Below are 17,193 nucleotides of genomic sequence, written 5' to 3'. Positions count from 1 at the left end.
CTCTTGTGACGCAAGCAGACGTGATTCAGAAGCAGAAGACCGGCTGATGCGGGGTCTGGAGCCGCTGGTCCTGTGGATGGCCAACTCCATCGAGATCCTTCACTTCATCCACCGGGATCTTCCTCGTCTTCTGCATGGGATCTCTCAGGAGGAGGAGGAGGAGGAGGAAGACTGCATTGGTAGAGTTCAAAATCAAATGTGTTCTTATGTGAATAATGTGATGTGTCCGTTAGGGCTGCACGATTAATCGCCATTTCCATGTCATCACACTTGGCTTATCGTGATTGTGAAATGGTAAAGTGTGTGATTGTTAGTTGTGCGCAGCTCGTCAGTGATGATCGTCTGTAAACGCGGCTCACTCTGAAAGCTCTGAGTTTGAGTCGCTTATAGTGTGGATTTGAAAAAGCAACACGGATCAAACATCTTTCCAGACATGAGAAGCATTTATGAACCTCTTGACCAACAAAAGACATTTAATAACACGCTTTTGCTCCAGACTCACTTCATCAGGACAGCTGAGCTCCTCCTCCTGTGAGATGATGAGCTTCTGACACAGAATAATGCAGTCGAGTGTTTATTACTCATGTTTCATCAATCAAAGCGTTTCAATCTTCTGTTTATTCAGAGACAGAGAGTGTGATGACCATAGAGATATCCTGGAGTGATGTGTGTTATCATACTCCTGCAGCGGGACATGTGTGGTGTGTGTGTGTGTGTGTGTGTGTGTGTGTGTGTGTGTGTGTGTGTGTGTGTGTGTGTGTGTGTGTGTGTGTGTGTGTGTGTGTGTGTGTGTTTGTGTGAGACGCCCTCTGGTGTTCAGAGGGATGTGTGTGTGTGTGTGTGTGTGTGTGTGTGTGTGTGTGTGACGCCCTCTGGTGTTCAGAGGGATGTGTGTGTGTGTGTGTGTGTGTGTGTGTGTGTGTGTGTGTGTGTGTGTGTGTGCGTGTGTGTGTGTGTGTGTGTGTGTGTGTGTGTGAGACGCCCTCTGGTGTTCAGAGGGATGTGTGTGTGTGAGTGTGTGTGTGTGTGTGTGTGTGTGTGTGTGTGTGTGTGTGTGTGTGTGTGTGTGTGTGTGTGTGTGTGTGTGTGTGTGTGTGTGTGTGTGTGTGTGTGTGTGTGTGTTAAATGGACGTAAAGAGTTGTGAGAGAATGAGACGCGTGTGAGATCCGAGTCTCTGTCAGCAGCGGCTGCTCTTAAAGGGACAGCAGCCACTAATTTTGTGTGTTAGAGGTTAATAAAGTTAATAAAAGAATCTCCCTGCTCTTGACTAAAGAACTTTTGTAGCTTTAACAAGGATTAGTCTATATGTATAATTTATGCAGTTCAGACTGTTTGATAACTTTATTCAATTTATGTATTGTAATAGCAAATTGAACTTTATTTAATTTATGTGAGGATTGTTGAAGATCACTTAAAAGTTGTTATATTTTTTGAAGCCTAATAAATGTTTTTAAAAAAATGATGGCTTTCAATAATGTTGAAAGGCTATTATTAAAGTTTAAAATGGGGGGAGGGGGGGCAGTGGTGGTTCATTGAGACATCAGTAGCTGTAATAATATCAGTAACGCTGGTCTTCATTCATAAAACAGTATTAAACAAGTATTAAACTGTGTTTATGTTGTTTCTACATTAATTTGGAGATTAACTGGGAAATTGTTCAATTATAAATTGTATTAAAAACATATAAACGTGTTTTTAATCTCGAATAATCACAGAAAAATGTGTGATTAATAGAGTTAATTTTTTTAATTGATTGACAGCGCTAGAATAATGTGATGTGTCGGTTCAGATTCAATGGCTTTGCATGTTTCTGGTTGTATTGTAGCGGTTCTGGAGCTTCGGCTGTCGTCGGTGCGGTCGGCCAGCGAAGAGGCCATGACGGTTCTGGAGGAGGTTCTTATGTTCACCTTCCAGCAGTGTGTCTATTATCTCACCAAGGTCAGCACATCTTCGTACTTAAAGAAGACAGTTCAACCAAAATTGATTATTCTGTCGCCTTTTTTTCAAAATCTGTTTGTGCAAGTGTTTTTTTGTCCATACAATGAAAGTTAATGGGGTCCAATGTTGTTTTGGGTGAACTATCCATTTTAGTTAACCTGTTAAAGTCCCCCTGTGGTGAAAATCCAGCTTTTATTGTTGTTTAAATATGCTTTCAGACAAACCATGTGTAAATTCGTGTAAAGTCGACAGCATTTCTGAGTATTTTCTCCTTGTAGAAGGAGTTTCACCGCACTCACGATGAACAAGGTGCCAGAAAGGCAAGACTAGAAAACTCAAAAAATAAATAAACTGTCCGCACACTTGAATCCTTAAAGCAAATTTAATTCCCACGCTAGATGCCCTGAGGATGGTCTGTTGACCGAAAGCTTGGTAATTAAATTTGCTTTAAGGATTCAAGTGTGCGGACAGTTTATTTATTGATTGAGTATTTTCTCCTTAAAACTGCAGTGAACCAAAGACAGTCTCAAAAACACGGTTTGAAATCGCTGGTGTTTCTGACGTCACAAACTACCTTGTAACCAATCAGATCAACGTGTGATCGTCAACGATTGGAGCTCTGAGTGAGTGAGTGGGTGGAGGCGGGGCTCATTTGCATATTCATAGCACCGCGGATACTAAATGAGGCAAGGGTGTCGAGTTACATTCAAGATATTTTAAGACATGAAGACATTTTTTTAGAGGAAAAAACATTTAAATTTGTCATTTTGGTGATCAAAGATGAGTTTTAAGGGATAACATTATTGACTACAGGGGGACTTTAAGCAGACTAGACGATTGGAGTCAGATTTCAATTAAATATTATAAGGTAAATTTAAAAAAAATACTTAACATGCGCAGATGAATTGTCTACATTAAGATCTACAATATGCGTTTAGAAAATAGATAGGGTGAGTTGTAATTTCATGCAGGTTTGAGTGGATTCTGTCCTTAATGTCAATGCAGTGAAAATAGGGTCACCATCTTTCATTACACCACAAAAGCGTTTGTTACATATAATCGACTCGATGATATTACAGATTGTACATAAGAACAATAATCAGACTCTATCTTTAGGCAAAAGAGCGCTGTAAGCATGTCTCAGTGTGGCTGTCTGTGATGAATAACTCATTATCAGGAAGTCAGGTTAGCAGGCCTACAAAAACACTGGCCTTGTGAATGTGGTTGAACGCAGAATCGATCTCAAGCGCTTCCAGATGTCTTGCTTGCATGTGACCTCGATGAACCTTCTTGGCTTGTGAATATGAACGAATCTACTGTATAATACATGTGTGAGGTCTTCATATCTATTTCACCAGTGGTCTTAGACTTTTAGACCCCACTGTATTCAGATTATCACAGAAGTACTGGGATAAAAGTTTATTGTTCAGATATAAACACTGATGTCCACGGTAGTGATCAAAATAGTGTAAATCACCTTTTGAAAGTAACTTGACACTTTAAATAAAGATTGTATCAGTTATATCGTTACACCAGTAGGTGGCGACAAGTGACTGTTAAAGTGTGTTTTTGAATCATTCATTCAAGAGATTCATTCAAAAACGCTGATTCATCCAGTAATGAAACATTTGATGTCTTTATGAGTTATTGAATCATTCATTCAAGAGATTCGTTCAAAAACGCTGATTCATCCAGTAATGAAACATTTGATGTCTTTATGAGTTATTGAATCATTCATTCAAGAGATTCGTTCAAAAACGCTGATTCATCCAGTAATGAAACATTTGATGTCTTTATGAGTTATTGAATCATTCATTTAAGAGATTCATTCAAAAACGTTGATTCATCCAGTAATGAAACATTTGATGTCTTTATGAGTTATTGAATCATTCATTTAAGAGATTCATTCAAAAACGCTGATTCATCCAGTAATGAAACATTTGATGTCTTTATGAGTTATTGAATCGTTCATTTAATAGATTTGTTCAAAATCACGGATTCATCCAATAATTAAACATTTGATGTCTTTATGAGTTATTGAATCGTTCATTCAAGAGATTCGTTCAAAAACGTTGATTCATCCAGTAATGAAACATTTGATGTCTTTATGAGTTATTGAATCATTCATTTAAGAGATTCATTCAAAAACGCTGATTCATCCAGTAATGAAACATTTGATGTCTTTATGAGTTATTGAATCGTTCATTCAAGAGATTCGTTCAAAAACACAGATTCATCCAGTAATGAAACAAGTGAAGGCTTTATGAGTGAGTCATTGAATAATTTATTCAAGAGAATCATTAAAAAAACTGATTTATCCATTAATGAAACAAGTGAAGGATTTATGAGTGAGTCATTGAATCATTCATTCAAGAGAATCGTTCAAAACGCTGAGTATTCCAGTTTTGAAACAATTGAACGATTTATTAAGTAATTTTTATTAAGTCTTTATTTAGTCATTGAATAATTCACTAAAAAAATAAATGGTAAAATATTGCTCTATATCGGAATTAATTTATCGTATTTTTATATGTTCTGTTTTAATTTTAATTGTATTTAAAGTTATGTGTTTTGATATTTTTATTTAATATATCTATACAACGTAGTTTAGTACATCAATTTAAACTATATGAAAGTGAAAATAAGTGTTGCCTTGGCTACTATAGCTGAAAAAAAATAAGTTTAGTTTTTTTTAAAATATTTATTTTGTTTCAACTAACAAAAGTTTTTTCATGGTTTTAGTTTTAGCTTGCTATTAGAACCTTCTCATGACCGTTGGCAGATTTATAGTCAAATCCCGGCAGAATCTGTTGGTTTCAGTGGCAGTTTTTGTGTGCATCGAACTGAAGTGGACAGAGTTGCATTGAGTCTGAGTTGTAGCGTAGAGTGTTATCAGAGTTTCTCTTCCCTCCGTGAGGCGAGTGCTGTCCGCTGATAACTCTCTTCCACTGAGTGACGGAGGGGAATTATAGAGAGTTTAGCATTTCTTCTGCTGAATGAGTCTTATGCTCTTATTTTGGATCAGCTTGTGCAAATATAAGCAGGAAACAGAGATAAACACAAGTTGTTTTGCACAGTTGGTTTGATATGATGTGCTTTTTTTTATTCAGCCAGCTCCAACTCCAACTATATATATTAGTTAACAACACTTAACTATTTTAAAGTCTCCCTGTACTCAATCATTTTATCCCTTAAAACTCATCTTTGTCACCAAACTGATATATGTCAACGTTTTTTCATCTCATGCCTTAAAATATCTTGAATGTAACCCGACACCCTTGCCTCATTTAGAATGCGTGGTTCTATGAATATGCAAATGAGCCCCGCCTCCACTCACTCACTCACTCAGAGATCCACTCGTTGACGATCACACGTTGATCTGATTGGTTACAAGGTAGTTTGTGACGTCAGAAACACCAGCGATTTCAAAGCGTGTTTTTGAGACTGTCTTTGGTTCACTGCAGTTTTAAGGAGAAAATACTCAGCAATGCTGTCGACTTATGAATTTACACATGGTTTGTCTTAAAGCATATTAAAAACACCACATAGACACATAAACAACATTAAACGCTGGATTTTCACCACAGGGGGACTTAAAAGAAATGCATGTGTTGACCCATTTCATATTTATCTTCAAAACTATATACAAAACTTGTTAAAAGCTTTGGGGTCAGTAAGAAAGTAATACTTTTTTATTCAGCAAGGACACATTAATTTCCTCAAAAAGTGACAGTAAGACATTTATAATGTAACAAAATGTTGTGGTTTTGTGGATTTTCTATTCATCAAAGAATCCTGAAAAATAAAATATATCACACAAATCTGAAGCAGCTCAACTGTTTTCAACATTGATAATAATCATAAATGTTTCTTGAGCATCAAATCATCATATTATAGTGATTTCTGAAGGATCATGTGACACTGAAGACTGGAGTAATGATGCTGAAAATTCAGCTTTGATCACAGGAATAAATTACACTTTACTATATATTCACATAGAAAACAGTTATTTTAAATTGCAATAATATTTCAGTTTTTACTGTATTTTTTATCAAATAAATGCAGCCTCAGTGAGCGATTTAAAAATCTTACCGACCCCAAACTTTTAAATGATAGTGTACATATATAAACCCTTTAGCCTAAAGCCCTAAAATGATGAAATGCATCCTCAGTTATATTTTACAAGCTCGTTCCCACAGACTCTCCTTCAATGTTCAGACGTAATTTGGCAAAGCCCGGATTTAGGATTAATTTGTATTCTGCATGGGAAAATCCTCAAACGTCTCGCCCTTTAGGAAATTATAATTCATCTTTGTTCCAAGAGACTCTTTGAATGGCTGTGATTTGATTTAGTGCAATACATCGTCCAGCGGTTTGTGCTTTTCTGTGGAAACATAAAAAAATTAGGTTTATTGGAATGTGAACCGTATTTCTGGGCAATAGTGAATTGAAACAACGACCTTGAAATATTAATGCAAACATATTCAGTTTGTTTTTTCTCACTTTCTCATGTTTCACATCAAGTCGTTTGTTTGAATAATAAAGGCCAAACCCCATAATGATGGTAATCACAGGAACTTTTGTATTTATTTAATAAATTAACGTTATCCTTGACTAATTTCTATTCGTTATAAAGATAATCACATTTAGCATGCATAAAAGTAAATCAAAAGGTTAGTCGTGGGAATTTTCCTTTGAGGACAATCGTTTGAGAAATGTTTTTATTGATGTGCATTTATATTGAGAGTGGAAATGATTAAACTGTGGTTTGCACTGGTGGCACGAAGCATCCATTCTTCTGTAAATGACATTTTATACTTTAAAAGCTTGGCAAAATGTCCTTTCCTATGCGCACACAGTGCCAGGGCTCCATTATGAGGTCAATATTTTCAATAGGAAAATTGAATCAAAAACAAACACGAGGGGTTGGAAAGCAAACTGATGTTTTCCGACTACAATAACATGTTCTGTTTTCTGATGAAGTTTTGTGAGGGATTGTCTCTCGCTGAGAAGGAAACAGCTGCTGGTCGGCTTAAACTAATAAAAGCACGTTTTGTTAGTGATTCCCTAGCCTGACGTCGTCATACTCAGATTCTAGTCAGAATGTGAGTCTGATACTGCTCCATTGGGCTGTGATTATGGGGTGTGTTTCATCCAAACCAGGAAAAAAAATGCCTCTGCAATGCCAATTGGATAGACCGAATCCTGTAGGAAGGACGGCAAAAACATCTTTCCGATCGACAAATGCCTTGGTGGCGGTTCTCTGTTCCTCTTTTAAAACGAATGCGCTGTTTATATCTTCTATAACAGACGCGATGGCTGAATCTACAGACACATAATTTCTCCAACGGCAGCCATTCTGTGTTGTAAACGAATTCAACCCAAGCGCTCTTTGGTGACTCGGATTATGTTACTGTTGATCATCTGTCCATCATCGTATAAAGCCCGCCCTGACAATTTGATTGGTCCGAACTATTTTTGATCGGGCATAATACCTCCTCAACGGATCGAGCCTAAACATTTTGTCTAGCATCTAGCATCCAGGCTAGTGATTCCCAGTGATAGACACAAACATTCACTTTGTATTCAGTCTGAAAAGTTAACGTTAGATGAAGAGAAATCTTTTCAACTGGATAGGATGTTTCAATATTTTAATAAAAAATCATTTTGAATCAGTTTTACAGAGAATATTGCCAGTCAGTAAAAGCTTCCATCTTTTTCCTTTTCTTACTGACTGGCAATATTGTCTGTAAAACTGATGCAATATAATTAAAAATGCTCAAAAGTTAAATTGAATATTACATTTCAATTAAAAAATGCTTAAAAGTTAAATCAAATATTACATTTAAATTAAAATAAATTAAATTATTTATTTTCATGTGCCATTGTTTAAACTATCATTTAAAAATTAGATTTGTCACACAATTAGATAGAAATGGGCCGTTTACACCAGGGACGATAACTATAACGATATAAAGATTTAGTTTTAAAAATCTTTCTAAATGTAAAGGAATATCAGTGCATTTAGTTGGAATCATTTGGAATCAAGGACACTGTTTGTGACGTCACAAACTACCTCGTAACCAATCAGATCAACGTGTGATCGTCAACGAGTGGATCTCTGAGTGAGTGAGTGCGTGGAGGCGGGGCTCATTTGCATATTCATAGAATCGCGCATACTAAATGAGGCAAGGGTGTCGAGTTACATTCAAGATATTTTAAGACATGAAAAAAATTCAAGGATAAAAACATCTTTTGGTGATCAAAGATGAGTTTTAAGGGATACAATTATTGATTATTGACTACAGGGGGATTTTAAACTAAGAAAAAAAAAATTTTCAGCCATGAAAAATTATATTCAGGGCATCCCTAATAAAAAATAATAAAACATTATTTCAAAAATTTGTCTTTTCACTGTAAAAATGTTTTCGCAAAGCAGTGTGTTTTCTAGTTTTATTAATTTGTTAATATATAAATATGAATGTAGGCTAATTGTCAGCGCACTATGGTTTAAAAAAGGGAATTCGTTTACTCATCCGGCCCTCAACCTAAAATGAGTTTGACAACAAAATGAGTAAACAATGACTTAATTTTAATTTTAAAGTGAACTAATCCTTATAATATATTGTGAACTGACGACAATATGAGCGTTGAGAACTTTTATAGGTGAACCTCAGTTTTAGTTCCCAGATTAAAAGGGAAGCAGTTTGGTTGTAAGCCTCACTTTTTCCACTTTTTCCCTTCATGGTTTTGGGTGAATACTTTCTAAACTCACTGCCAAAGCGTACCGCGACTGCCAAGACCGTGTGAGTGTGTGAGACGCGGGTCTATACGTATGATGGTCAGATGTAGACTGGATTCAGCTGTCTGTCTGCACTACATTACTCTGAACAAACCCAGCATTGTGTTTCTGCGCCGTGTGCCTCATACAGGATCCTTTCAGGGATTCTCTGACTCTATATCACTGCCACCGCCAGCTGGAGATGCATTTACATGCTTATTGCTGGAGTATGAAGTGCTGATAGAAACAGAGATGTCAGAAAATGTGTTTCATCCTCATCCACCCTGGTGGAAAAAAATATGCTAAGAATACTTGCAGCCACACTATTTCAGTATACTTCAAGTGTGCTATTTTGGAACGATTAATATATTTTAAATTAAATATAATGCTGTAAAGCATAACCTTAAGTGTATTTTTGTATACGCCTGTGTAGGGACTAATTACATGCTTTATTAGTGCTATTAAAGAGTACTTAATTTGTGTTACAAGTACATTACATTGAGTTTTTGAAACACACAAGCAATAAACCATAAGTGTATTATATTTGAGTATAAAGTATATGCTCAGTAATACCTTTGGCTTATTACAAATTGCACACTTTGTCTTCAATAACAAATGCACATTAATAAACAAATATTACTTTGTACAATATACTATTGTATACTATAATGTTTTACGAAAGTATACTTTCAATGCATTGTTACAATGATCATTACCAGCACACAGTTAAAAATATACCTAAAATATGTTTTTTAATAAAGTGCAAATAAATACACTTTTAAAAAATAAACAGAATTTTCATTTCAATTAAATTTTAGAAAATATATTGAAGTACAATTATTTTAAAGTGTGTTAAAAGTTGCATTGTGAAAATAGGTGAAAGCATGATGCTGATATACTTTTAATATATTTAAAGATAGTGACAAATTTTGTTAGTATATTTGCAATGTACAATTGAAATAGGGAATATTTACATTTTATGCATTTGGCAGACACTTTTAAACATTGCATTTCAGGATACACATTTACATTCTTGTCAGTTCTTGGTTTCCCTGGGAATCGAACCCATGACCTTGGTGTTGCGAGCACCAACGCTCTACTGTTTGAGCGACAGGAAGGATATATATATTAATATATTTCAAATACAACAAAGCTTTCCTTTTTTTTCACTAGGGCAGACAGTCAACATCTTTATTAGAGTCGTTTAGGGTCGTGAAGGGATTGATGCGAGAAGAAAAGAAAGAAAGCTTGTCGTTGTTTGGTCTTTCGGTCAGTGACCCTGAACCTCTGATGACGAAGACCAGAAGATGATGAAGACACGTAATCTTATCGCTGACAGTGAGATCATGTCTAACACTGAGCAGAGCTGGTGTTTGTTGGGTTGGAGGAACTTCTGTTGCTTTCTTTTCTGATAAGAACACTCTGGATTATCTTGTCTTTAAAGTCGTTGCCATGGTCTTTACTTCCCTATATTGTGTCGCATATCCGAGTGAAACGCTTCTGAAACAAGAACACATGTGGGCGGGGCTTGATTGTGCCTCTGGGGAATTGATTGGATGGTTGTGGTTTGCTATTGGCTGATGTCATGTGATTGACAGGTTATAGCCCCGCCCACATCATCAGAGAAGAGAAGTTGCAAGAGGAACTTATTCTGATTCAAGATTATTAACACAATAATGATGTGCACCCATAAATCATTATTGATAATCACTGCAATATTCCATTAGAAAAATAATTGTTGGTAACGCTTTATTTTACAGTGTTCCTGTTACATGTAATTACTGTAGTAATACCTATAAATGATGCATAATTACATGCAACTAACCCTAAACCATACCCTATAGTAAGTACATGTAGTTACTTAATATTACTCAGTACTTAAATGTATAATTACAGTGTAACAAAGACACCTTAAAAATAAAGAGTCACCGGATTGTCCAATTTGATTTCATGGTGATTTATAAAGAGCTTTAACAATACATTATTATAATATAGTCAAATCAAATACAGCACAGGTTTTATAGAATCACATAATACATTAGTAACAGGGTTAGTATAGTTAACTACACTAAAAAAAAAGGCAATCAAATGATAACATCAAAAATATGATTTAGCATCATAAAACTAAAATCAGTAACTGAAAAAAGTAACTGAAACTAACTGAAATAACATAAAATATAAATAAAAAAACTTATTTTATTTAAGTTATTTTACTTCTCATTTTCATTTAGTTTAACTTGATGTACTAAAGTAGCAAAACATTCAAAACTATATATATATAAATTAGACACTACAAGGGATTAAATGTTGTGATGTCAAGGACTCCCAAAGGAAACTTATTTAAACTTGAGAAAATATTAACACAGCTATATATTTTCATGCATGAAATGTGAAAAATATATTTTGCAACATACATTAAAGAACAAAGAAAAACATTTAACTGGCCTTTATTTTGCATTGTATAAAAAGTATTACAATTACTTCAAATTATTAAAATATCAGGGGATAAAATTTAATTTGTATTTAGTCAACAGAGTATCGTTTAACTCAATATTAGAGCAGTCTTAGACACACAAACTTGAAGATAAACATTTTTAATAGTGATTCAAATGTATTTAAATAATGTTTTAACAATAAAAATAATTCCAAACCAACTTTTCAGAGGTGGACAAAAATGTAATTAAATTCAATTATATATATATATATATAGTAAAAAATACAATTAAAACAATAATATATATATATATATATTAAAAAATAATAATAATATTAATAAAAAAATAAGAAGAAGAAATGTAAAAAATAATGAATTTTTTTAGATGAATATCTTTGACATCAACAGGTGTTTGGTGTCGTAGCTGTGTCTGTGTTGTGTCCATCATTATTCAGATGTAGTGTTTTCTCCTCTTCCTCTCAGTGTGTAACGATGACTGATGTGTGTTTGTCAGATGCTGTACCCGCTTCTGCCGGGCTTTCTGGACAGCGATGCGTTCTCAGAGAGCGGGACGCTGCATGTTCCCGAGGACATCAGACGAGTCCTGCGCATCTGCACACAAACACTGCGTTTACTCAGAGGCTTCCAGGTGCATCCGCAGATCCTACAGCAACTCTTCGCCTACATCTTCTTCTTCATCAACGCTCTGCTGTTCAACCTGCTGATGGAGAGAGGTGAGGCATGAGCTGTGTCCCAAACGCTCGTTCACTAATCGCTATGTAGTGTATGGCAGGGCTATTCCATTGGCGGCCCCTTTTCCTGGCGGTGCGGCTAAATTTAGTTAGATATGCGCTTGGCTGCAGTGGCGTCTGCATCTGTATGGCTATACGCACACTGTGTGTGTGTGTGTGTGTGTGTGTGTGTGTGTGTGTGTGTGTGTGTGTGTGTGTGTGTGTGTGTGTGTGTGTGTGTGTGTGTGTGTGTGTGTGTGTGTGTGTGTGTGTGTGTACCATCATCGCTCCGACTGAGCTGAGAAATGTTTTCAGTCCAAATATTTCAACAGTTATTGGGCCCTTTTTTAACTGTCTAAGCGCATGGTCTCAATCTGGAAAAGTTCAGTTTGGGTGTGTCTGAGACGGTGTGTGTCGTGTTAGCGGCCCATAAGTTAATAACTAATGATCTTTGCAATGGAAGTGAATCAATCAAAAACTAACTTTATCTGGGCAATAACTTTATTCTAGAGCTGCTGTAAAGCCTAAACAATCTCTGTTACTGTAATCTCCTGTTATCACTGTAAAGCTGCTTTGAAACAGTCTATATTGTTAAAAGCGTTGTATAAATGAAGGAGACTTGACTTGATGTTCAGCAATGCTTCTGCTCATGTGACTCCTGCTCTCGTGTGAAGGGTCAGGCGGGACGTTTTTCCACTGGTCCCGTGGGGTCCAGATCAGGGCTAATCTGGACCTGCTGATGGACTGGGCTCACAGTGCCGGACTCGGGGATCTGGCTCACGCTTTTCTTCTCAAGATCTCCTCAGCTGTCAATCTCTTGGCCACGCCGAAAGAGAACCTCTTACAGGTGCTTGTTCTGTTCATTCCTGTAACAAATCCTTCCCTCGCGGGTCAAAATGACCCAAAACTCTACAAATATATATATATATGTTTTGTCCAGAAAGCTTATTTTATTTCATTTTGATTATATATTTTGTTATTTTTTATTTTATTTACCTTTACATTACTAGATTTGATCAATAAATGATCAATAAATAGTGATTTAAGCACATTCCTCACATTCTTTCAACTTTAATTCAAAATAACTCACAATTTCATGCCTAAACATTTTAATTCAGCTCAAAATATCTTACATTGGGTGTATTTGACTCCTTTAGAAATGAATGGGAGGTATGCATTCAGATACACATGTAGACATTATAAAATCATGTTTTGGTAAAGTTTTAGCATTGTTAATTTGAATTTTAAGGTTTTTCTATGTGAACTGAAGCATTCCTCCCATTCATTTCTAAAGGAGTCAAATTGACCCGCAAAGGATTTGTTACTCTTTTAAATTTCAAACACAAAACTAATCCATTCAAATCTTTTTTGTGTATTTTTGGTTTAAGTGCGAAAAAAGTCCTGGGGTTTTGGACCCCTTTGATAAACACTCAATTTTTACATTTTACAAATCCGAGGGAAGGATGAAGGTTAACCTAAAGCCTTAAATATTGCACTATATGAGCATGCATGAAAGGAAGAAAGCTTGTTTGCATTCCCGTCTTATTACAGATGCATTCCTCTTACATCACGATCTCGCATTAGTATGTTCCTCAGGAATAATTAACAGGAAGCATTACTCATTAAAGGATAAAGCTTTGTGAGCACAAAGATTCTTTCATGGCATTAGATAAAGATACTGGATAAGACACGTCTGCGTCTGACACGTAACCGATGACCTCGTCCTGCTACATGAAATAGAAACTATAGTGAGCTGCATTAATGTGAGAGACGTTTTTTCGAAAATAATGAAAATAATAAATTCATACATTATATTAAAATAAATTGATTAAATAGCTAGAAATGTATTTAAATAAAAATAAATCAATGATGAAAAAATAGTATTTAAATAAATTAAATGCATTTTATTAAACTAAAAACATAAATGAAATTAAATTACATTAACAAAATAAATTAATTTGAAACAAATAAAATATAATTAAAATAAATAAATAACAAATGAATACATTATATTAAAATAAATTGATTAAAGTCGATAAATACAACTTTATTTAAATAAAAATAAATACTGTACATAAAAATTATTTAAATAAATAATAAATGAGTACATTAAATAAAAGAAATTATAAATTTTACTTAAATAAAATAAATTTGATTAAACTCAAAACATAAATTAAATAAAAATAAGATTAAACTTAAATAAATAATTTTTAATAAAAACAATTTCAAATATATGTATAAATACAATTTTATTTAAATAAAAATGAATAAATTCAATGATTAAAATAAATAACAAATGAATACATTATATTTAAATTGATTAAAGTTAAATAAAATAAGATGAAACTTAGTAACTACTAAAATTGTATCATTCCATTGTATCATTTCTCACACATTATGAAAACGTTACTTTTGAATGTTTTCTGAACATTCCGAAACAAGTTACATTTAAAAAAACATTAGACAAACATCCAACCAAAACATTTCAGAAAAAAAATTGTTTTTAAATAATGTTTTTATGCTAACGTCACAAGGTTAAAACATTATTCGTTGCCATCAGGGTGGAAAACACTCGATCTTTATGAACAGTTACATCATGACTATCAGGCCAGAAGGTGAACTAGGAAAAAGTGTCGTACCCTCACTAGGGCACTAGTTTTTAAATGCATTTTTGTATTGAGTGTTAACAAGGGCTCAGGCATCTTGGGCTCGTGTTTACATGTCGTTCCAAAAAGCGGCCACTTTATTAGTCTAGCGTGAAGCCCGTGACGATTGTTCCACGAAGCCTCATCACTGATGATCAAAATATGATTACGCGACATTAAACAGTAATACGAAAGTACACATACAGGATTACATATGGAGAACTTTATTTTCTTGCCCAAAAACAATAGATGTTTTTATTGTAATGAAAAGAATTTAGTGCCCCATATATGAGAACAGGATTAAACGTAAAACGTCTTCACCTTACGGCCTATATCATATGTCACTAAAGGGTGTGTAATGTGTGTGAGTGTGTTTGTGTGTCTGTAGATGTGCTGGAAGGCTCTGCGGATGGAGTTCAGGAGTCTAAACGCAGCTCAGCTTCATCACATGTTGAGAGAGTACGAGCCTCGACACTCGTGCGCCGACACATGGACTCCTTCGAGTGACGAGACTCTCACAACCGGTGACACACACACACACACACACACACACTCATACAAGCCTTCTGAATGATCAGCTCATGCAACTGAACTCATAAAACGGTTCCATAAGAGCGTTATTTCAAAGAAACAATATGTCTCTGCCTTATATTTACTCATGTGACCCTGGATCACAAACCCAGTCACGAGTCGCACGGGTGTATTTGTGGCAGTAGCCAACGCTACATTGTATGGGTCAAAATTATAGATTTTTCTTTTATGCCAAAAATCATTAGGATATTAAGTAAATATCATGTTCCGTGAAGATATTTGGTATAATTTCCTACCGTAAATATATAAAACTTTATTTTTGTGTGTGAATGCAGCACAATCGTGAACATAAATGAACAACTTTAAAGGCGATTTTCTCAATGTTTTGATTTTTTTGTATCCTCAGATTCCAGATTTTCAAAACTTGTCCTATCCTAACAAACCGAACATCAACGATAAGCTTATTTATTCATCTTTCAGATGATATATAAATCTCAATTTCAAAAATGTACCCTTCTGACTGGTTTTGTGGTCACATATTAGACGATATTGTGTGGAAAAAGGTTTGGCTTATACCTCAATATTTAATTACAAACAAAGTTAAGGAGGTTATCGTACAAAATTATACATAGAATTGACCTAGTTAAACATTACTTTGTGAAATTTAAAAGTTACATTGATTTTAATTGCACTTTTTGTGACAGGTGCCCTGAAACTGTGGTTCATTTATTCTGGCACTGCCCATTTGTAAGAACATTCTGGCAAAATGTTTGTGATTTTATCACAGAAAACACTGATGGCCACTTTGTGTTGTTCTGGAAGCATTTATTATTTGGTCTTTTGGAGAACTATAGTCCACATTCAGGTGTTATACAATACATTTTATTCTTTTAATGGCAAAATTCTATGTTCACAAATGCAAATTTCCCAGTTTTACATCATTTAAGAAAGAAATGGAGCTTTATATTGACTCAATTCCATTTTCTATGAAACAAGAAGCAGTTAAAACTGAAAATGTGTAAATATTTCAATGTCTTTATGTAGATCTACATTAATTCCTCTAGTGTTCAACTCTGTTACATTTGTTGTATTGGTAACACTTTATAATGAAGTTCATTAGTTAACATTAGCTGACTACATTAGTTAGCATGAACTTATATTGAACTGCATGTACAGTATAAAGCATTTATTAATCTTTGGTAAAGTTAATTTCAACATTAATTAATACTTTATTAAAATCTTGCTAACATTAGTTAATGCACTGTGAACAAACAATGAACAGCTGTATTTTATTAACTAACATTAACAAAGATGAACAAATACAAAAACAAATGTATTGCTCATTGTTAGTTCATGTTAGTTAATACATTACTAATGTTAAATAATGAGCCTTATTGTAAAGTGTTACCGTTGTATTTTCTTATTTACTGTACTATTTGTAACATACTCTTCTTTGTTGTTAATAATAAATGTAATGTTTGGTGTGTTTGCAGCCGATATCCTGGAGAGTTTCGACAATCATCCGCCGCTCGTTCTTCCAGCGGACGGTTTCACACTCGAGCTCGAGAGACCAATCAGTGACAGCGGGCTAATTAAACAACTACATCACTTCCTGTGCATCATCAGGAAAATCACAGACCCAGAATCCTCAGAACCGCCTCAAGTACGCGCCTCCTTCATCGTTTAGATTTAGCTCAAAATATTATGATATAACAAAATATTAATATTGATTGTATTTCACTAATTAGGTTCTCATTTAGGGCAGTGTTATTTTAGTGTAATTTAGTTTTTTTAATATATAACATTTTTTTAAATAAATTTTAATTTATGATTTTTGTGTGTGTGGTTTTAGAATTTGTATGAGTATTTATTAATATGTCTATTTATTTTTTTATGTTATTTTATTTCAGTTGTAAATTAAATGATAAATTATAATATTTATACACTCACCTAAAGGATTATTAGGAACACCTGTTCGATTTCTCATTAATGCAATTATCTAATCAACCAATCACATGGCAGTTGCTTCAATGCATTTAGGGGTGTGGTCCTGGTCAAGACAATCTCCTGAACTCCAAACTGAATGTCAGAATGGGAAAGAAAAGTGATTTAAGCAATTTTGAGCGTGGCAT

The 17,193-nt window shown here is 34.5% G+C and overlaps 1 protein-coding gene across 1 annotated transcript in view; it reads left to right on the top strand.

Annotated features, from left to right (window-relative positions):
• The window catches only part of LOC143737937 (ras-associating and dilute domain-containing protein-like), a 41,602-nt gene that overhangs the window by 19,188 nt on the left and 5,221 nt on the right, over positions 1 to 17,193 (top strand). The window contains exons 7-12 of the mRNA XM_077229742.1: positions 19 to 179; positions 1,827 to 1,939; positions 11,669 to 11,888; positions 12,560 to 12,732; positions 14,919 to 15,054; positions 16,555 to 16,724. Coding sequence (XP_077085857.1) covers positions 19 to 179; positions 1,827 to 1,939; positions 11,669 to 11,888; positions 12,560 to 12,732; positions 14,919 to 15,054; positions 16,555 to 16,724 — 973 coding nt within the window. The remainder of the gene's footprint in view (positions 1 to 18; positions 180 to 1,826; positions 1,940 to 11,668; positions 11,889 to 12,559; positions 12,733 to 14,918; positions 15,055 to 16,554; positions 16,725 to 17,193) is intronic.

The sequence above is a fragment of the Siphateles boraxobius genome, unplaced genomic scaffold (genome assembly GCF_051911475.1).
Source record: "Siphateles boraxobius isolate OS27281-9 unplaced genomic scaffold, OSU_SipBor_1 131, whole genome shotgun sequence".
Taxonomy (NCBI): Eukaryota; Metazoa; Chordata; class Actinopteri; order Cypriniformes; family Leuciscidae; genus Siphateles; species Siphateles boraxobius.
Note: the sequence above shows the minus strand (reverse complement) of the source record. Positions and strands in the feature narration are given on the sequence as shown.